This window comes from Chanodichthys erythropterus, chromosome 3 (assembly GCF_024489055.1).
Source record: "Chanodichthys erythropterus isolate Z2021 chromosome 3, ASM2448905v1, whole genome shotgun sequence".
Taxonomy (NCBI): domain Eukaryota; kingdom Metazoa; phylum Chordata; class Actinopteri; order Cypriniformes; family Xenocyprididae; genus Chanodichthys; species Chanodichthys erythropterus.
Window position 1 is genome coordinate 69,930,534 of NC_090223.1, and position 22,447 is coordinate 69,952,980.

The 22,447-nt window shown below is 42.4% G+C and overlaps 1 protein-coding gene across 1 annotated transcript in view; it reads left to right on the plus strand.

Moving 5' to 3' along the window:
• LOC137005681 (uncharacterized) overlaps positions 1 to 22,447 on the plus strand; it is a 1,355,627-nt gene that overhangs the window by 277,910 nt on the left and 1,055,270 nt on the right. Inside the window, exon 6 of the mRNA XM_067366462.1 lies at positions 9,098 to 9,117. Within this exon, the coding sequence (XP_067222563.1) occupies positions 9,098 to 9,117 (20 nt within the window). The remainder of the gene's footprint in view (positions 1 to 9,097; positions 9,118 to 22,447) is intronic.

Sequence of the window (22,447 nt, forward strand, 5' to 3'; positions counted from 1 at the left end):
AACAATTAACTATAATAAGCAGTAAATTAAGAGTTTATTGAGGGAAAGTCATAGTGAATCGTTTATATATGTGTTCCCTATACTGAAGTGTTACCAAAATAATGTAATGTAATGTTAACCCATAAAGCTAAGTAGTTTTTTTAAGTTTGATAATTACTCTGCTATGTCATGTTTATGACAGGTTATGATGTTTTGCTAATGTCAAGTTGTCATAACAAAGACATCTCAAACAATGTCATCTTTGCATTAAAAATGACATAACTGAGCGAATGACATTTAATGAAAATAAAACCTCCTTCATATTCATGACACGTGTCGTGTCGTGTCAAGATTATGAAGGTGTCAGTCTTATGCACCCCTTCAAGTAAAGTGTTACCGAAAGAGCTTTATTGCCAGGTATGTTTACACATGAGAGACAGAATGACAGTGACAAGACACAGATAATAAAATAGAAGAAGTAAACAGGAAATAACATGCAAAAAATATATATTTAAAAAAATACACAATAGACAAAAATAGATAGTACGTGTATTAATGTTGATTAGAAACATCTGTTTTTATCAGCACAGATTTCACATTGAAGTCACACCGTAATTATCCTAATTGTGTGTACCATAAAGGGCACTAACCTAATGCCAGTTTTTCCCCAAATTGGTTATTAATCTGTGTGCACTCATGACATACTAAGAAAGCAAGAGGGAATGAGAATAAATAAAGGTGTGCGTGTTGTGAAGTCAAATGTGTGTGTGTGTATGGGTGTGAGATTAGTAAAGAGAAATCTGATTGGCTAGTTTAGTTTTTAGTAATTAGCACTTTTTCCACACACTAAAAAAATACAGATCTTTTGGTGGTCTTTCAGGTGAGGAACCAGCAGAAGACGAGGAAAAATGAAAACTAAACCCAGAAGCATCAGGCTGACATAGACATGAATCAGAGTGGTAATATCTGGAGACTCACGGTCTGTTGGCTCAGACTCCCGCGGATCTGTGCCTGTCGGATCCACTCCGGATGTGTGTGGAAGCTCCTGCGATGGATCCTCAGGCACAAAAGCACACACTTGGGTTTCTTCCTGGGTTTGGAGGGATCCTTTTATCGACTTCCACGCTCTCCGGAGGCCAGCAAAGAGTTTCCTCCCTTGTGTGCGCTTTTCTGCAAACAATCAGAGTGAGAAAGAGCTTTATTGCCAGGTATGTTTACACATGAGAGACAGAATGACAGTGACAAGACACAGATAATAAAATAGAAGAAGTAAACAGGAAATAACAACATGCAAAATATATATATATTAAAAAAAAAATACACAATAGACAGTATATGAATGAATGTTGATTAGAAACATTGTTTTTATCAGCACAGATTACAGCTACATGATTCACTAGTAAAACTGTCCTAATGCAGCGAGTTCATGTGAATAATTAGCAGGTTTTGCATTTTTTCTGAACACAGCAAATTTCCAAGAACACTTGAAAAGTTAAAAACACAGTGCTGATGCTGTTACATAGAAGTCACAAAGTAATTGTGTCCTGCGGGTTATTTTTGATATATAATGTCATTTTTGGTTCATTAAGGTTGTCAGTACCTGTTGAATCGTCCTCCCAGGCGACTCTAGGGACAGCCGGTGGTCGAGGCGCCTCTGTCGGGAGCTGTTGGCAGCTGCTACTGCAGGGCTTTCTGTCAGCCGGCTTCACAGCGCCACCCAGCGGCTCAACTTGAGCGTCCTCGAACGAGCCAAAGCTGCTGCAACTTTCCAGCTCCAGTGGAAAGTTGGCAAACATAGTGTCCAATGTGACAGTCGTCAGATGCTCCATCTCAACGATCTGTTAACACTGTATTTACTGTTGGTTCTAGCGGTAGACTTGTAACACTCAGTACTACAGATCGATCGCCAGTGACCATCGAGCAGCTTCAAACTCCGACAAAGAGCTGAATTTCAACTGACTCGATTTATGAAGCGGCTGCGCGCACTGTGACGTCACAATAACGCGTTCCACGATTCCAAGCGGTCTGGACGAAGGGGCGGGGCACAATTTCATTGGTTTAGAATTCAGCAAATCTTATTGGCTTAGACGCTTCGAGCCTGAGCGTAAACATTCCTTAATGTACGATTTTGTGAATGATTTGGCCATATACAGAAATATTAAGTGCTAACTATGATTGTATCTTATTATCTGTTTAGCCAATAGATCCTAAGTAAAATATTAATGTTTCATTGTACTTAAGAGACAGAATAGATGAAGTTATTATTTACAAACGAACGCTTGGTACCTTTAGGCTTAATATAGCCATATGTATTTAAATAAATAAAAAAATTCACATCAGTTTTCAATATTCAAATGGAAATGTTCAAGCAACTCTGTGACAGGGTAAATTCTGTGTACAATTTTATAGGATACTTCTCTAATTTTATTATTAATAAAATAAAGCGTATTTTGTTATTACCATACTCTTTTCCAGTTAATATTTTCATATTTAGTAGATCAAAACACTGTTGAACAAGGCAAATTGTTTTTTTTTTTTTTTTTTTTTAATATATTTTTAATATATTTGTTACTGCATTTATCTATAACTATAATAATATCTTCAATAAATATTGAATATTGTATCACTATAAAAACTGGTTTGACGATCAACGTTTTCTTTTGGCCTCACAGGAATCATAAATCTATTGATAAATTCAGAATATGTTAAAAGTAAACCTTGTTCATTAAGCGACTGACTAACAGTAAGAATTACATCCAACATCCCATTTCTGATTAAAGATTGACTTCTTTTTGTACAAGATGTCTTTATTATTCCATATGAAGTATTGATGCGGTGAAACATTATTTTTATAGATTAATTGCCAAGCCAGCAGTGCCTGCTTATGAAAGTTTGCAGGTTTAACTGGGATTTTCTCGACCAAAAAAATACATTTTAAAAGAAAATGAATGCCACCCAAAGAGTTAAATATGTAATTGGGGAAAACATTCCATGCATCTTTATTTTTAATAAATCCAATTATCTATTTTATCTTAAACACATTAAGATGTGCCTTAGGATCTGTAAAATTTAAAACTTCAAGGCCACCAAAGTCTCTATTATTGTTTAGAATATCTTTCAGTAAATAGTGTATTTTCTTCCTCCAAATAAAATCATGAAGAATCTTGTCTAATTCCTGACAACATTGTTTGGAGCGTCTGCTGACATCCATATATAAACAGACCTTGAGATCCTTCTGTTTTTGAGAGCAGAACACGTCCATTCAGGGGCAGATCTCTCATGAGCCACATACTGAATCTGTTTCTTAAGAATTAATTCACTTTCAAATTAAAATTTCCTGATAATTTACTCACCCCCATGTCATCCAAGATGTTCATGTCTTTTTTTTTTTTTTTTTTTTTTGATGAAAATATTCCAGGATTTTTCTCCATATAGTGGACTTCAATGGACTCCAAACGGTTGAAGGTCAAAATTAGTTTCATTGCAGCTTCAAAGCGTTCTACGTGATCCCAGACGAGAAATAAGGGTCTTATCTAGAGAAACCATCGCTCATTTTTTTTATTTTATTTTTTTATTTTATACATTTTATAACCATAAATGCTCATCTTGAAATAGCTCTCTTCTTCTTCGGGTGCTTCCCAATTCTTATTTGTGCATCCTCCTTTCCTTTCCTCGTTTCCTTTCCTCGCGTCTTAGCTCCACCCCTTCAGGATGTGAGGGAAGGAAACAAGGAACAGATGCGAGGACAGATGAATTGAATTAAGTGAAATGATATCCTCGCTCCCTTTAGCGTCTCTTCAAAGCGTCATCAGCTGCACTCGAGAGATCTACCCACATGTTGTTAAAGTTTGGCTATTTAAAAAAAAAATTATAAATATGAATAAAACAAGATGCCCCGTTGAAATATGTGAGATGTAAAGTTTATTTAAACTGCATACATTAAAGCATCTATTTAAATTATTGTGACAGATATGAAGGGGGAGGAGAATTTATACGTGCGTCACGTTTCTCGACGAGAAAGACTTCCACAAAGGATGCACCTGTGTATCCTCGCTCATGACTCCTCAGGAAGCCTCCTCACTCCTCAATCCTCACCTCCTCATGGTGCAATTAGAGAATTGAGATGTCTGAGCTCGATCGGTTTCTGGGTCATAGGATGGAGGACGGAGGAACGAGGAAACGAGGAGGATATTGGCTGCGTCCGAAAACTGGAAAATGCTGCCTTCTGAGGACACATTTCAAGGTAATAAGGCATCAAGGCATGTCCAAATCCAATGTTATTTTCACTTCCTGTCTCATGAGATACCCTTCTTCTTCTTCTTCTTCCTCTTCTTCTCTATTTGAATTCCAGCAGTGTAGACGCTGTTGAGTGTATTACTGCCCTCCACAGGTCAAAGTTTGAACTAATTGCTATATACTTGAACTGGCATATTGTATATGACAATTTAGTGTCCAGGACACTCAGCAATGTCTATTTTTCTAATGTCAGGTATTCATCTTTAACTCTATTTTTGAGCATTTGATGTTTTGTATTGATCATCTTTGAATTGATTAAGTAATTGGCATGATACATTTACATTGACTAACGCTTGACATTAGTTCAAGTGTACTTAGACTGTAAAGGCTAAAAAGGGAATTTCTGTTTAGGACAACAAAATGTTGATCGACCAACCTAAATAGGGTGAGCCTTACCTCTGTTTATTGTAATGTTACTCTAGCTAAGCATACATGGGAAACCATGGCATAACCAAACCAAATACTATCAGAGGAGTAATATTGGTCGGCTTGTCTGTAGTAGAGGTTGTGACCTCTGACTAGACTAGAGATAGTGTTACTTTAATTCAAGTGTATACAGATCTATGGGGACTAAACAAATACTTTTAGATAGAATGAATGTGTTACGATATTCGGCATCTGTCTTGTTTTGTGTGTGGAGTTGGTTTTTCCCTTTAAATGTCTATGCAGGGATTGGTTGCTGTGGACAGATCACCATTGGCTGGGCTTGCGGCTGCTCCGTTTAAAAGGGCGGCGCTCTGGGAAGATGGTGAGCTCATTCTGGCGTTGGCCTGCTGGTGTGAGGAGCTCCGGATTCCTTCTCCCGTCGGCAGATCGCGAACCACAGTTCCTGTTTTGTTTAAAGTGCTTCAATTATGTTTTTGTTTATGCTTTAGGAGCGTAGGGGTGTCCTGCCATTTATTTTGACTTTCTTTGCGATTTGTTTATGTTAGGGAGTTAGGGAAGTTGACTGTATTTTTGTTTCTTTTGTTAGGGTAATTATTTATTTTATTTTTAAGCTGTTATGTTTATTGTTTTGGCCTTGGGGCACCCTGAAGCCATGGCTCCTTTTATTTGATTCTTTTGTGTTCCACTTTAATAAATTTTGTGTGGATCTTAGTTTGTTGTCTGTGGTGATCTGTCGGCTGGAGTTGGTTTCCCTGATAACCAACGAACTCACGCCAGCCCCTTCTTTTAATAGAACGGGACGTAACAAATGGGGGCTCGTCCGCTCCTAAGGAATTGGGACGCGTTCGATGGTAATATATTCGTCGTATGGTATGTATAATTTTTTTTTCTTCGTTTTGCTGGTGTTTGCGTTTGATTGGCAGTTTTTTCTTGGGTATCGGGGAAAAGAATATAGAATAATGGAATTTAGTATTGAGGCGTTTCGACAAAAGCCTTCGCATGAAGCATTAGAATTATGTCGTAAGGAGGATTTGTATTTGATTGCTGATTATTATGAAATTTCTGTAGTAAAATCAGCTCGTAAGAAAGAAGTGCGGGACGTAATACAAGCTGCATTGATTCGACAGGGTGTGTTAGCAGCAGTTCAAAACGTTGAAAGTGGGGAGACAGGGGAAAGTGCAAGTGATGAAGAGCAGGTTCCGAGCAGTGATCCGGTGCTTCGTTCTTTGAGTGGGGTAGGTACGGAGGATTTGAAACTAGCTATCCAATTGAAACAACTCGATTTGGAAATTAAACGTCAAGAACACACTACCCAACTTTTACGCTTTAGACAATGTGAATTGGAGTCACATGCTGGTCACCGATTGCCCGGTGAGTCTAAAGCAGAAACTATACCTGCTATTGGTCGAACCAGTCAGAGCTTGCAACATGTTTCTGATTCATCGTTGCCTATGCCTTCTGTAACCTCTCCGGATTTTGATATTAGTAGACAGATCAACCTCGTCCCACCGTTTCGGGAGGCCGAGGTTGACTCATATTTTGGAGCGTTTGAACGTATTGCTGCTGCGTTGAGTTGGCCGAAGGAAGTTTGGCCTCTTTTGTTGCAATGTCGCTTAACTGGAAAAGCCCAGGAAGTTTGTTCCGCTTTGTCCCTTACTGATAGTCTCGATTATGAAAAAGTGAAGGCCGCTGTGTTAAGAGCCTATGAGCTTGTCCCCGAGGCTTATCGCCAAAGGTTCCGTTTGCATGTGAAAAATGCCAATCAAACGTTCGTTGAATATGCGCGTGAGAAAAGCGTGCTCTTTGATAAGTGGTGTCAGGCCAGCAAAACGATGAATTTTGAGCAGCTTCGTGAACGTTTTGATTGAAGAGTTTAAGAATTCGTTACCGGATAAAATTGTAGTGTATTTGAATGAGCAAAAAGTTTTGACTCTTGCTGAGGCTGCTGTGTGTGCTGATGAATTTGTATTAACGCACAAAAATGTGTTCGTGGCACCTGCTCGCCGAGAGTCATCAAACTTTGTGAGTTCTGAGAGAACTTTAAAATCACCTAAACTCTTGAAATCTTCAGTGCAATCTGATGTTCGTGAGTGTTTTTATTGTCACGAAGCTGGCCATTTGATTGCGGCGTGTCCCGTTTTGAAAAATAAAAATAAAGCTAAACCAAAAGGAGTTGGCTTTGTACGAACTGTTACCAAATATCCGAAGCCAGAAATTGATGCAGTTTTTGAACCTTTCATTCGGCAGGGAATGATTTCTTTAACTGATTTGGAAAATGATCGAGCGCTTGTTACCATGTTGCGTGACACTGGTACTGCGCAGTCATTTATTTTAGAAAGTGCGTTGCCATTCTCGGAGAAAACGTATTGTGGTTTTGATGTGCTAGTCCAAGGAATTGAAATGGGAGTAGAGAAGGTTCCTTTGCATAAAATATATATTCGATCTGAGTGGGTAACCGGTTTCGTAAAAGTGGCCGTTCGTTCACAATTACCTATAAATGGAGTAACTCTGATTATTGGAAATGACCTGGCAGGTGGGAAAGTTTTCCCTCTTCCTGAAGTTATCGAAAATCCACTTTACGAAGCTTCCGCTGTGTGTAAGGAAGAAGCAAATTTGTCGGCGTTTCCCGCTTGTGTCATTACACGAGCTCAATCTCAAAAATTTCCGGCCGTGATTGATCTTTCTGATAGTTTTCTCGTTAATAAGAGCGTGACTGAATTGGGTACGTTACAGTCAGATGTGTCCGCCAAGAAGCACCAACCTGAGATGCCCGCGTCTACGCCGCTGTCCGCTAGCAGTGGTGCTGAAGTTGATTGCGCTGATATGTTACTATCTGCAGATCGTACGTTATTGGTAGCCGAGCAAAGGCAAGACCAGTCGCTTGAATTCTGTCGAGAGTTAGCTGTAAATAAAAAAGAAATTATGAGCAAGCCAATTGGTTATTTCTTTGAGGAGGGAGTGTTAATGCGGAAATGGACACCTTCAGTGTCGGATAATTCAGGTTGGGACACATTGTACCAGGTTGTTGTTCCCACTTGCTTTCGAGAACAAGTGTTAAGCGTGGCGCATGATAATGTGGCTGGCCATTTAGGTGTGGCTAAAACTCTTTATCGTGTTCTGCGTCATTTCTTTTGGCCTAAGATTAAATCGGATGTTACAAAATACTGCAGATCATGCCATGTTTGCCAAATGGTTGGGAAACCCAACCAGGTTATTTCTCCAGCACCTCTCAAGCCGATTCCTGCTATCGGAGAACCGTTTGAGCGCATCATATTAGATTGTGTGGGGCCCCTACCGAAAACAAAAGCAGGGCATACTTATCTGCTTACGCTTATGTGCGCAGCAACTCGTTACCCCGAAGCAATTCCACTTCGTTCGTTGAGAGCTAAAGCAATTGTGAAAGCCCTAACTGTGTTTTTCTCTACTTTTGGACTTCCAAGGGTCGTTCAGACAGATCAGGGAACGAATTTTATGTCCCGGTTGTTCAATCAAGTCCTGTCCCAGTTGCATGTTAAACATGTCGTTTCCAGTGCCTATCACCCTGAATCTCAGGGAGCACTGGAACGATTCCATCAAACATTGAAGACTATGTTACGAACTTACTGTGTTGATTCAGAAAAAGAGTGGGACGAAGGATTACCGTTGCTGTTGTTCGCTGTGCGTGAAAGTGTTCAGGATTCTCTGGGATTTAGCCCCGCGGAGGTAGTTTTTGGGCATGTGGTGCGCGGTCCACTTAAGCTGCTAAAAGAGAATTGGTTGTCTGAAGAAAGGCCCACTTGTAATCTTTTAGATTATGTTAGCTCGTTTAGAGAACGCTTACATAAAGCTTGAGATCTTGCTCAGTCCGCTTTATTAAATGCTCAGGTGAAGATGAAGGAGCGTTTTGATAAAAATGCAATTGCACGTTCTTTTGTGAAGGAAGACAGAGTTTTAGTTTTACTACCACTTCCTGGCTCTGCTCTGCAAGCAAAATTTTCTGGACCCTATGTGGTGGAGCGAAAGCTCAGCGATACTGACTATATTATCTGTACTCATGATCAACAAAGAAAGACCCGTGTGTGCCATGTCAATATGTTGAAGCGCTATGTTGCTCGGGGTGAACAAGTGGAGTTAAAGAGCTCTACTGTTCCAGTTGCTTCTCTTTCGGTGGTACCACCTTCCTGTGGGAATGAAGATTGTTTAAACCTACGGAGTATGCCAGTATCTGGTGTCAGACTGAATAATTCTGAAATTTTGTCAGATCTTAATTCTCATTTGTCTCATTTAATTGAGAATCAGCGAGCTGACATTGGGAATTTGATTCAGTCTTTTCTTGGACTGTTTTCGGATGTGCCTACCCGGACAAACGTCATTCAACATGATATTGAGGTGAACAACCATCCACCTATTAAGCAACATGCGTATCGTGTTAATCCAGCTAAACGAAAAATCATAGATTCTGAAGTGAAGTATCTAGTGGATAATGGTTTGGCTGTTCCGAGCTCAAGCGCTTGGAGCTCGCCCTGTTTACTTGTTCCGAAGCCGGATGGTACCCATCGATTCTGTACGGATTACCGTAAGGTAAACGCGATCACAAAGCCTGATTCATTTCCTTTACCGTTAATGGAGGATTGTGTGGATAATGTGGGGTCGGCTCAGTTCGTTACAAAACTCGATCTTTTAAAGGGATATTGGCAAGTCCCCTTAACTGAACGTGCAGCCGAAATTTCTGCTTTTGTCACCCCAGACAATTTTCTGAATTATACTGTGATGGCTTTCGGGCTTCGGAACGCACCAGCAACGTTCCAGCGTTTAATGAACACCATACTGGCTGATGTTAAGAACTGTAAAGCCTACTTGGATGACATCGTGGTGTAATCGTCTAGCTGGGAGGAACATATAGACACTCTAACCACTGTTTTTACGCGTTTGCTTAATGCTTCCCTCACGTTGAACTTGGCTAAGTGTGAATTTGCCAAGGCAACTGTCATGTATTTGGGAAAGCGAGTTGGACAAGGACAAGTGCGTCCTGTCGCCCAGAAAGTACAAGCCATTGTTGATTTTCCTGTACCTCAAACCAAGCGTGATCTTCGCCGGTTTTTAGGAATGGCAGGCTATTATAGAGCCTTCTGCCGAAATTTTTCTGATGTGGCTCTGCCATTAACTAATCTTCTCCGTGCCTCGCAAAAATTCCTATGGACTGATGACTGTCAACACGCATTTGAAGCCGTGAAAAGTTTGTTATGTAGTACTCCAGTGTTATCTGCACCGGATTATTCACGTGCGTTTAAACTTGACATTGATGCTAGTGCTACTGGAGCCGGAGCAGTTCTTTTGCAAGATGACATTTACGGAGTTGAGCATCCCGTAGCGTACTTCTCAAAAAAGTTTTTGAAACATCAGTTACACTATAGTGTTATCGAAAAAGAAGCTCTTGCTTTATTATTGGCGTTACAACATTTTGAAGTGTACGTGGGATCAAGTTCTATTCCGGTGCTCGTCTTTACTGATCACAATCCACTGGTATTCTTGTCTCGTATGCGCAATGCAAATCAGCGAATTATGCGCTGGTCCTTGTTTATTCAAGATTTCAATCTTGAGGTTCGTTATAAAAAGGGCAAGGACAATGTATTAGCAGATGCCTTATCTCGTTCTTTTAGTTTTGTTTAAAATCAATTTGTATTGATTTTTCTTTATGTGTGGGGGTGTTACGATATTCGGCATCTGTCTTGTTTTGTGTGTGGAGTTGGTTTTTCCCTTTAAATGTCTATGCAGGGATTGGTTGCTGTGGACAGATCACCATTGGCTGGGCTTGCGGCTGCTCCGTTTAAAAGGGCGGCGCTCTGGGAAGATGGCGAGCTCATTCTGGCGTTGGCCTGCTGGTGTGAGGAGCTCCGGATTCCTTCTCCCGTCGGCAGATCGCGAACCACAGTTCCTGTTTTGTTTAAAGTGCTTCAATTATGTTTTTGTTTATGCTTTAGGAGCGTAGGGGTGTCCTGCCATTTATTTTGACTTTCTTTGCGATTTGTTTATGTTAGGGAGTTAGGGAAGTTGACTGTATTTTTGTTTCTTTTGTTAGGGTAATTATTTATTTTATTTTTAAGCTGTTATGTTTATTGTTTTGGCCTTGGGGCACCCTGAAGCCATGGCTCCTTTTATTTGATTCTTTTGTGTTCCACTTTAATAAATTTTGTGTGGATCTTAGTTTGTTGTCTGTGGTGATCTGTCGGCTGGAGTCGGTTTCCCTGATAACCAACGAACTCACGCCAGCCCCTTCTTTTAATAGAACGGGACGTAACAGAATGAATGAATACAATAAGAGTAAAGAGTTAAATATAATATTCAAATGTCTAAATTATAAATAGAAATGGTCAATAATCAATTTGCATTCCAACCTAAATTCAAGGTCATAATAAAATGGAGTTTAATTAAACTACCTTGACACACTGAAAAGACAGAACGTGCAAGAAACCTTCCCCGTCCTGTGGGAAAACCACCGTTGGGCCTGTTGGGGGTGCTTTACATTCCTGGATCCAGTGCTGTGTCTGGACCTGACACTGTAGTCCTTGGAGCATCACTGGACCTGTTATTTTATTTATATTCATTTTTATCACTTTAACATGTTTGTTTATTGCTATAATACGTTTACTATTTGTCTGTTTGCATTCTGTTCCTCATTTATTTTGGCACTATTTTGTCTTATTTATATTTTGTCTTGTTTTTTCATGCTTTAAAACGTGAATTTTGGTTGTCACCAAAATGAAAATCGTTGACTCTCTTCACAGAGCAATGATGCCCACAAACACAAATTAAATATAAGTATCAACTTGATACCGAAGTACTGGTAAATTTGACAACTCTACCCAACAACACTATAAATAAAGTGTCATTTATTTGATCTCATATCATATAACACTGACTGGATCTGACCGGTTGCTTTGTCTTGAACCATTACTGTGCCCTGATGTGATGCTGTGCCCTGTGTTTTGTTGTGTTTTGCATGTGGAGAGTCTGAAAAACACACAAAGATCATTCTTATTTAGCATGATTGTTTCTTAAACAAAAGAGTGGCTGATTTAATGTGATGAATAAATACTCACTGGATGTGTTCATTCTGTCCCCAGACCCACCAGCAAACTCAAGTGGACTGGGCAAGGCTGGAATTTCAGTGTCTGAAACATGAAAAAATAAACCTGTAATGGCTTTTATGTTATGTAAAATAAATAATTTTTGTATTTAATAAATTATGTCATCAATACTCACAAGTTGAATTTTCAGCTACTCCATTCATAATTGGCTTTAACTTTGTTGGTGCAATGGGAAAGGGGGGCAGCTTGTTTCCTACAAAGATGCAATTTAAATCAAAAGTAAGAAATAACCATCTCCAACATAATTAATGAATAATGAATATAATGCCATCGTATGAAATAGTTACCCATCATGCTCTCCTCCTCCAACTCATCAGAATCTGTTAAGAGTGCAAATCAACATTTGTTTTAAAGCATGAATGTTGGTGAAAAATGGTGTTCAATTAATAGATTTCAACGTTTGAGATTTGTTTATTCAGTGAGAAACATACCAACAACATAGTCATCAAATGTTTTTTTTTTTGCTCTTTTCCTCTTGCCCGAATCACTACCTCTTCCTCTTCCTCCTCCTCAACTTGGCTGGTCAGGTTATAGTTTTCACAGTCACGAATTACCTAGAAGTCACATACAATTGTGCAATGTAATAAACATTGTAACACCTGTATTAAACATACTAATAATGTAATAAACAATATTTCGAACCATTCTTTAATCTAAACTTACCTGAAGTCATTTTTCTCTTAATTAGTTGAAACATCAGCCAGTCGTCCTGGGGGTCCTTCTTCATCTTGTGTGCTTCTTTTACTCTAGTGTTTGGCCATCTAACTGTTTTCTTATTTATGTCTATCCAATTATTAGGAACTGTATCCTCCGTCTCCCTTCCATTCTCCACCCACACAGCCCTGGCATACATGGCCTGAAAAAGACAGTAAATGCATGTTGCTTTAAGATGCATGTTATTTTTTTATTTAGCATAAGTCCATATCCATATCAGCTTGTAGAATAGGAGAAAGTATAGATTTTTATCAGAATGTGGTCACTAAGAATTAAACCTGTGACATTGCTAGCACCTTATTCTACTAGTTCAGCTTCAGGAACACCTAACATGATTAAAATCATTAACAGTGTACTCTTCTAGATAGAAGCACAGGTCCTTAATACCTGCAGGGCATTTCTGCCTGTTGCACCTCCGCCGGTGCCAATGGGCCACAAGGTCATCAGCTGGAAGCCACCCATCACAGATGTTTCCCCCCTATTAATCTCAGAACATCTCTGGATGGTGGGGCAGTGGAAGGGACGTCTCCCTACCGCTCCCTGTGGCTGACCCAGTGATCCTTAGTTTCCCCACCTGGGGTCTTTCCTTCTGAGCCATAACCAGAACCTCCCTTTCTCTGCCTCCTCAGCCAGTTCCCCGGGTGCCGCCTTTTGCTTCGATCCAGTAATTCAGTAGCTGTTGGGTGGATTTACCATCTGTATCCGACTCCAACAAGAAAGATACATGATCCCTTCCCATGATACTTTGAGCTCTGCCATGATTACTCTTGATTACATACTCTTCTACAGTTAATTAAAATAGAGATTAGACTAAATTCAACCTTTAAGATTTGTGCTCCATGCCATGGCGTAGGGGTATGAGGACATAACCTCCAGATTCTTGTGGAAGGCAGGCCACTTTTTGAAGAAGTAGTCCTCTTTTCATCCTGCCCTGCCCAACGCCTGGTGACTTTTTTCCATTCCTCACCCATTTTTTGGTTTGTTGCAGGAAGTTCTCAAAAGCAAAACAGCTAATCTCATTTAGTGAGCAGTTGAAGTGTCCGACATCTTCATGAAAATGGATCAGTCCATGTACACTGTACACTGGGAAACAGTTTCCATACAGGTCAGCACTGTAAATGACGAAGTGCTTCATCAGTTCTTGAGCGAACTGGAGGTAAGCATTCCTTGTCCTGTCATCTGGCTCCAGCATTATTGACATGGCTACTGTCAGTGACAGGAAATGCTTGTACCTCTCAGGAGACAACACATTTTTCAGCACCACAGGTCCTGTCTGTGTACAATAAAAACTACCGTAGTTCATTGTCGGCCTGTCCAGTTTGTGTAAACCCTGAGGTTGCTGTGCGAATTCACTTGGCATATTTCCTCTCAGCAGACTTAATTTTTGGGTTATCTCTTCCTTGCAGATAAACGACAGAGTTTTGGGCCACGAGTCAAGAATGTCAAGAGGCGTCTGACTACTCCCAAGATGAACAAATGCATGTAATCTAATACAAAGGAGCTTACACAAGGTATTCCTGTGGGAAATAAGGGACTGACACTGGTTTGATGGTTGCTGTACTCTGCTCTACTGAACGCTTCGTCTGATCGAGAGGGACATTCCTTTTCATTGAACACAATTCTTCCCTCTGATTACACATCTTTCACAGCTCTCGTAAGAATTGTGATTCTCGATACATTTCAGGTATTCTCTTGCTGGAGCATCACAGATCAGAGCTTCAATACTGACAGTGTAAGTCTGGTCTTGGTAACTTATTCCTTTGTCCTTCAGATGCTTGTACTCATTCCCCTAGTGAAAAAAATATACTTTATTGTATTTTAAATATATTCCCTTTATCTATAGTACATTGCAAATATACTAACTAATGTGAACTTAATTTACTAATCCTTTAGTAAACTATCTTTAAATATATAAAAAGTATATTAGCATCATATTTTCACAATACAACTTTTAACACACTTTAAAATAATTAGTATTTTAGAAAAATATACTTGAAGTGTAAGTTCAGTTTATTTTTTAAAAGTGTATTTGCACTTTATAAAAATATATTTGAGGTATATTTCAACTGTGTGCTGAAAATGATCATTGTAACAATGCACTGAAAGTATATTTAAAAAATACATTATTTAATATCCTGAAGTTGTAGTGTAACTAATATTAAATTTGAGGGTTTTTTTTTAAGTTCACTTATCCTTGGAATTAATTTTATTACTTGTGCTTATTTATTTTGGAAAGTCTGAATTTATCAGAAGTCTGAATGTGTGAATATAAAACCAACTTTACCGAAGTAGAAAAGTGCTGCTATTGGGAGGTGAGTTGTAGTCTACCAGTTAACAAACTTTATTTTTCTTTTCTTTAACAAACGGAGAGCGATATTTTGGCTTGATATCTCCTTTTTGAGTTTTTGTGTGGTGGTTTATGGCACATGTTTGTATGCAGCACCAAAACATTCATATGATTGGTCAAATCAGCCCGTATTCTGTACGATATTAATTCATAAAGTGTTTTATGCTTGACTATGTACTGAAAACAATATCGACATGCCATTCTGATACAGTTCCCTTCTGCTAATCCTCATTTACTGTTCAAAAATAGTATTGGTTCAATGTAGGATTTAGACAGACTATTGTAAACGTGAATAAAGAGTTGAACATGCTGTTGTTACAGATCCCTTGTTCCCCAGGACTCCATTTCCCAGAATCCTCCTGTTCTCCTCACCTGCACACACTTCCCTCGTCAGCTCCTCATCATCACAGATCACCTGCACCTGGACTCTATTGTCAGCACTCCCCATATATTGCACTCACTCCCTTCACTCCTCGTCCGTTCTCTGTTTTGTTAATGTGTATGTCTGGCGTTCCTTACCTTTGTTTATTAAAAAGCATCTATTATTGTGGAAATCCGTATCTGCCTCATCTCTGCACCAGCATACCGTAACAGAAGAACGGACCCAAAACCGACCGGATTTCCACAGAGAAAAGAAAAAAAAAATGGAGACTTTCCCCAGCTCCCTGGATCCAGCTCCTCCATCGCCTCTCACCCTAACAGCCAGCGAACGCATTATCGGGCTCCTGCAGGTAGGACGTTCGCTGGAGAGGTATGTGGAGGAGTTTGTTGAGCTTGCTTTCTTGTCTGACTGGCCTGATGCTCAGTTGATCTCCTTGTTTTTGGATGGATTGGATGACGACACTATCCGTTTTGATGAACCTGTTTTTTGTTTCTCCTTAAGCGATACTATCAATTTAATTTTGTGGTTGAATGGCTCCAAATTCTTAGTAGAAGAGGTTCAGGATCAGTGTTGTCGTCCGGTCCATCCAGAAACACGGTTGGCCGGGCCAGTCAGTCAACCTCCGGCTTCCTCCGCATACCCTTCCAGCGAACTCCCTGCCTGCCCCAGGCTGGACCCATATTCCGCTACTGGGCCCAGTAAGCGGAGGAGGAGGAAGAAAGCGGCCCCAATGTCTCCAGAGCCCGCTCCAGTATCTCCAGAGCCCGCTCCAGTGTCTCCAGAGCCCGCTCCAGTGTCTCCAGAGCCCGCTCCAGTGTCTCCAGAGCCCGCTCCAGTATCTCCAGAGCCCGCTCCAGTATCTCCAGAGCCCGCTCCAGTATCTCCAGAGCCCGCTCCAGTATCTCCAGAGCCCGCTCCAGTATCTCCAGAGCCCGCTCCAGTATCTCCAGAGCCCGCTCCAGTATCTCCAGAGCCCGCTCCAGTCCCCACAGAGCCAGCTCCAGTGCCTGTGGGGATTTTAATTGTATTTGAGGGGATGAAATGGCCCTCAACCCCAGTCTCCTCCGAGCCAAGTTCTCCAGTCTCCTCCGAGCCAAGTTCTCCAGTCTCCTCCGAGCCAAGTTCTCCAGTCTCCGCCGAGCCAAGTTCTCCAGTCTCCTCCGCCGAGCCAAGTTCTCCAGTCTCCGCCGCCGATCCAAGTTCTCCAGTCTCCGCCGCCGATCCAAGTTCTCCAGTCTCCGCCGCCGAGCCAAGTTCTCCAGTCTCCGCCGCCGAGCCAAGTTCTCCAGTCTCCGCCGCCGAGCCAAGTTCTCCAGTCTCCGCCGCCGAGCCAAGTTCTCCAGTCTCCGCCGCCGAGCCAAGTTCTCCAGTCTCCGCCGCCGAGCCAAGTTCTCCAGTCTCCGCCGCCGAGCCAAGTTCTCCAGTCTCCGCCGCCGAGCCAAGTTCTCCAGTCTCCGCCGCCGAGCCAAGTTCTCCAGTCTCCGCCGCCGAGCCAAGTTCTCCAGCCACCGCCGCCGAGCCAAGGTCTCCAGGCTCCGCCGCCGAGCAAAGGTCTCCAGTCTCCGCCGCCGAGCAAAGGTCTCCAGTCTCCGCCTACGAGCCCTCAGCTCCAGCCGCCGCCTACGAGCCCTCAGCTCCAGCCGCCGCCTACGAGCCCTCAGCTCCAGCCGCCGCCTACGAGCCCTCAGCTCCAGCCGCCGCCGCCGAGCCAGCCGCCGAGCCAGCCGCTCCAGCCGCCGCCGCCGAGCCAGCCGCTCCAGCCGCCGCCGCCGAGCCAGCCGCTCCAGCCGCCGCCGCCGAGCCAGCCGCTCCACCCGCCGCCGCCGAGCCAGCCGCTCCAGCCGCCGCCGAGCCAGCCGCTCCAGCCGCCGCCGAGCCAGCCGCTCCAGCCGCCGCCGCCGAGCCAGCCGCCGCCGCCGAGCCAGCCGCTCCAGCCGCCGCCGCCGAGCCAGCCGCTCCAGCCGCCGCCAGCCAGCCGCTCCAGCCGCCGCCGCCGAGCCAGCCGCCGCCGCCGAGCCAGCCGCTCCAGCCGCCGCCGCCGAGCCAGCCGCTCCAGCCGCCGCCGAGCCAGCCGCTCCAGCCGCCGCCGCCGAGCCAGCGGCTCCAGCCGCCGCCGCCGAGCCAGCCGCTCCAGCCGCCGCCGCCGAGCCAGCCGCTCCAGCCGCCGCCGCCGAGCCAGCCGCTCCAGCCGCCGCCGCCGAGCCAGCCGCTCCAGCCGCCGCCGCCGAGCCAGCCGCTCCAGCCGCCGCCGCCGAGCCAGCCGCTCCAGCCGCTCCAGCCGCCGCCGCCGAGCCAGCCGCTCCAGCCGCCGCCGCCGAGCCAGCCGCTCCAGCCGCCGCCGCCGAGCCAGCCGCTCCAGCCGCCGCCGCCGAGCCAGCCGCTCCAGCCGCAGCCAGCCGCTCCAGCCGCAGCCAGCCGCTCCAGCCTCCGCCGCCGAGCCAGCCGCTCCAGCCGCCGCCGCCGAACCTACTGCCCCTATGAACTGTGTTTTTGAACCCTCCAGCCCAAAGACTGTTTTCCCTCCCTGCCTCCCTCTCCCACCTCCATCCAGTTATGTTTGCACTGAACCTTCACCTCAAGCCCCCTCGCCCAGATCTCCACCTCGGACCTCTGGGCGATTACCTACACCCCGGCTCCAACCTCCCTCTGCTCCACCGTTACCCATCAGTCCACCAGCGTCACCAGTATCCATCCTGCCTCCACTCACACCTTGTGCACTCGTCAGCCTGCCCTTCCCTCTGGACTACACTCCTCCGTCTCCGCTCCGTCACTCCGTCCCTCTGTTTCAGTTGGCTTCCTCACTCCCCCCGGTGTTCTTTTTGTTGGCTGTCCTACTGCTTCTACTGCGGCCTTCTGGAGTCCCGGCTGCGCTTCGGTCGGCGGAGCCTTCGGTTCCGCCATCACCCGCCAGTCCTTCAGCGACGCCTGGGCTCAACGCCTCGAAGGCTTCGGCTCCTGACCCGCCATGGCTGCCCGCTGCACCTGACCCGCCATGGCTGCCCGCTGCACCTGACCCGCCATGTATGCCCGCTGCATGTCTGCCCGCTGCACCTGACCCGCCATGGCTGCCCGCTGCACCTGATCCACCATGGCCGCCTTCGGCCCCTGACCCTCCATGGCAGCCTGCTGCACCTGACCCTCCATGGCTGCCTTCGGCCCCTGACCCTCCATGGCTGCCTTCAACCCCTGACCCGCCATGGCTTTTGAGCCCGCCCTGGAGACCTCCACTCCAGTCTACTCATCCCCCTGCTCCGGTTTGAGGTCTCCAGGGCGCCCGCCCCCCTCCCGGTTGTTACTTCTACGGCGCGAGGACGCGCCTACCGGGAGGGGGAGGTACTGTTACAGATCCCTTGTTCCCCAGGACTCCATTTCCCAGAATCCTCCTGTTCTCCTCACCTGCACACACTTCCCTCGTCAGCTCCTCATCATCACAGATCACCTGCACCTGGACTCTATTGTCAGCACTCCCCATATATTGCACTCACTCCCTTCACTCCTCGTCCGTTCTCTGTTTTGTTAATGTGTATGTCTGGCGTTCCTTACCTTTGTTTATTAAAAAGCATCTATTATTGTGGAAATCCGTATCTGCCTCATCTCTGCACCAGCATACCGTAACAGCTGTCTGACCTTCTATCTTATGTATTATATATCTGACCTTGTATATCTTCTGTATATTCTGTTAACAGATGCTGTTCTTCACGAGTTTCTGCGGTCACTGTCTCTGTGTAAGCGGCCATCAGACACAATGAGAAGCTCATCAGAAAATGGAATATAATGTGTAATGTGTAGGCCTTTGTATACAGGGTCACCATGGTCCAGTATTTGTATTTTTTCTTTAATGAAAAACATGGTAAGTTTTGCTGAATCTAAGTTTAAATAAAAACTATTGGATTTGTCAATGAAATATGTCTCTTCCTTAGTGATGTTCTTACATTTTATTTATTTTAATGGCCTTGAAAACAAATGCATTCAACTTTGGGAAAATGTGTTAAACTGTATTTAAATAGTAGTACAACTGTATTGAGATTATGTTATTCAAAGTACAGTAGTCAGCATTTGAAGTGGATCAAAAAAGTTAGGACAACTTTGATTAAAGGTTTTGATCCACTTCAAATGTTGACTATATTATACAAAGTATAAGTAATAACAAAGTGTATTGTTATTGACTGCAAAGTGTGTAATGTTTAATATTTGGAATAAGCCAAAGGTACTGAGCATACAGTATATACTATTACCTGTAAAATAATATATTCAGTGTATATTGCTTGTGTTTTAGAAATAGTCATTTAGAAATACCAAGGGTTCATTCAAAGCAAGGAGAGTCTGCTTTTAGCTGTTATGCCAGCCGCAGCTGGAACCAGCTTCCAGAAGAGATCAGGTGTGCTCCAACAGTAGCCACATTCAAATCCAGACTCAAAACATATCTTTTTATCTATGCATTTGCTGATTGAGCACTGGCTATGTCCGAACTGTTTGCACTTTATTTTATACGTATTATCTTTTTATTCTTTTAATTCCTTTTCCTGTTTTTATTTCATTTTTAATCTATTTTATATCTTTTATGTATCATCTTGTTATTCTGACTTTTAATGCATTTTAAATATTGCTGTCTGGTTGAAAGAGCTGGGAGAATTAGGAAGAAAGTGATTAGGTTAAAATTTGGTAAATTTGGATAAGGGGACAAACCATGGGGAAATTTAAGATGTAGTGCATGGTTAAGATATCTCTGGATTACAGTCAGGACACTTTCCAAAGGGGGAAATTTCCAAAGGGGAAATTTGAACTGCATTGCATAGATAAGATATCTCCGGAAGGGGGGATTAGGGCTGTTTGGTGCAGTTTGAGGTGTCTTGGCAAAAGGGGAGATTGAAACTTTGTTTATCAGTTTGAAGTGCCTTAACAGATAGCAGTCCTGTTGTGTGAGGAAGATCCATTCTGATCCGCTCTGATGGACAACAACAACAAACTCCCTGAGACTTCCTAGCTCATCCATCCAGATAGCAAAATTCTGTTTTTACTGTTATTTCTATTCCTTATGTTCTATTTTTATTCTTTTTCTTTATGTAAAGCACTTTGAATTACCATTGTGTATGAAATGTGCTATACAAATAAAATTCCCTTGCCTTGCCTTGCCTAATTTTCTTACTATGATGTTTTTTGCTTACCTTTACTACTGAATTTCAGAAGTACATCATGATTCTGTTCACACATGGTGAACTGGAGGATCTGGAACAGGCATTGATGAACATCTTAAACTGAAAGATCGTGCTGCTGAATGTGGAGGACAATTTTACTGTTTCAATATCAAGAGTAAATCAGACATCCAGGTACAAGAACAACTGCAGAAGATCGAAGGAATGATGATGGGAAATGGTGGAAGATTTAACATGGAACGAATGAAGAAGAGCAACAGCAAGTTAATATTGTCAGTTGTTGGTTGTTTTATTGTTATGTTGTAAATGACAATGATAGAAACATGGAAGTTTGTTCACTAAGTGTAAGTCACTAGTTTGTCACACTGACCTTAAAGGAAGAATTCATACAGTCTGTTTAAACAGTGATTTGATAGTTCTGTTGTAGTTTCAGAAGATTCAGATTTTCCAAGCAGACACTAAGCAACCACCAAACTATCCTGCCACTTATTCTGGCTGTAAGGAAACTACTTGTTTCTCAGCACAAAGATTAACTACTTATCATGATTTCAGACTGTGGTGATGTGGTTTCTCCACTGCATGGATCTTCATGTGTATCTTCAGTTGACTTTTAATAGTGAAAGTCTTTCACTCTCCTCCTTCACTTCCATCAGCTCTGAAATCACAACAAAAAAAAGTTAATTTTCAGTATATTAAAGTAATTCAAAATGAGGATTATGAAGTGAAAGAACATAAAAGTGAACCTTCATGTACTGAAGTAGACAACTGCTATGAAATATTCTGATCACTTTGATGCCTTTTTATATATTTATTATATGTCCCTGAAGCAATTATTATATTTAAAACATTATAGACAAATCACCATGTTTCTGTAGTGAGAACTATTAAATATGTTGATGAATCACAATTATTGTCATATTTTGACACCAACTTTTAGATTGATGTTTATTTTACTAAAACTGTAATGATTAAGGGTTGGTCACACTTTTTCTTTCACAGACTTCCACACATGTGAATGTGGGACACTGAAAACAAACTCAAGTGAATTTTGACCTTCAAACCTGTTATGAATTTTCCTCATCTTAAAACTGACGCCCAGGAAGTGACATCATCTGGGCTCTTTCTACAGCATGATGGGAGGACAAGAAAATAATCTCCATCCATCGTCTCAGTTTTTACACAAACTGTATTGTTGATCACATTCATCAACCCTGTTACCAAAGTCACTGTAAGAAGAATAATCTATATAACTATGAATAACTTCTACATTTTATGAAAAATACAACTTTATCAATAACTATAAATCAGATTTTGCTTAAATCAAGCTTACAACCCTGTCAGCCATTCTGGAAAGTGAATTTACTTGATACAGTTTGGTGTTTACTGATATTACTATTTTCTATTTATTTTGAAACATGTCTAAAATTTTGGTTACATTGTTGCAAATTTTGAACCAGATATAAAATAAATGTAAAATAATCTGTATTTTGACCTGATGTTGACAATCAATATGAACATTTTTCAAATCTCACTTTACTGACCATTTGTTGAATATTAGATGAACTGCATATCTAAATGTGTAGTTGAATCTTTCTAACATGAATGTTGTTCAGCATCATGAATGAATGAAGAATAAACACCAACCTCTTTGTTCTTCAGTATCTTCAGTGTGTTTCATTCTGCAGGGTTCTGGATCACTCATGTTCTCACTTTCCTCTTTAATAAACTCAGTCTTTACTGGTTTCAGCTCTTCCTGATCTGATCGTCATCTGATTGGAATATCCCAGCATTTATTGATCCATTCCAGTGTGAGGAGCTTCACTGATGATGTGAGTGATGTGGGAGGAGCTTCACTGATGATGAATCCCAGTGTGGGAGGAGCTGATCTGCCAAAATAAAAATATATCAGTTACGGGGTTTGTTTTATATATATAAATGATAACAATATAATGTAACAAAATTATTCCAAATATTAATAATGGTAAGAAAAACAGTTAAAAGCATAAAGACAAAAATAATTGTACATATCTGTAGTCAACAAATCCCCTGAGTCTGTTGACAG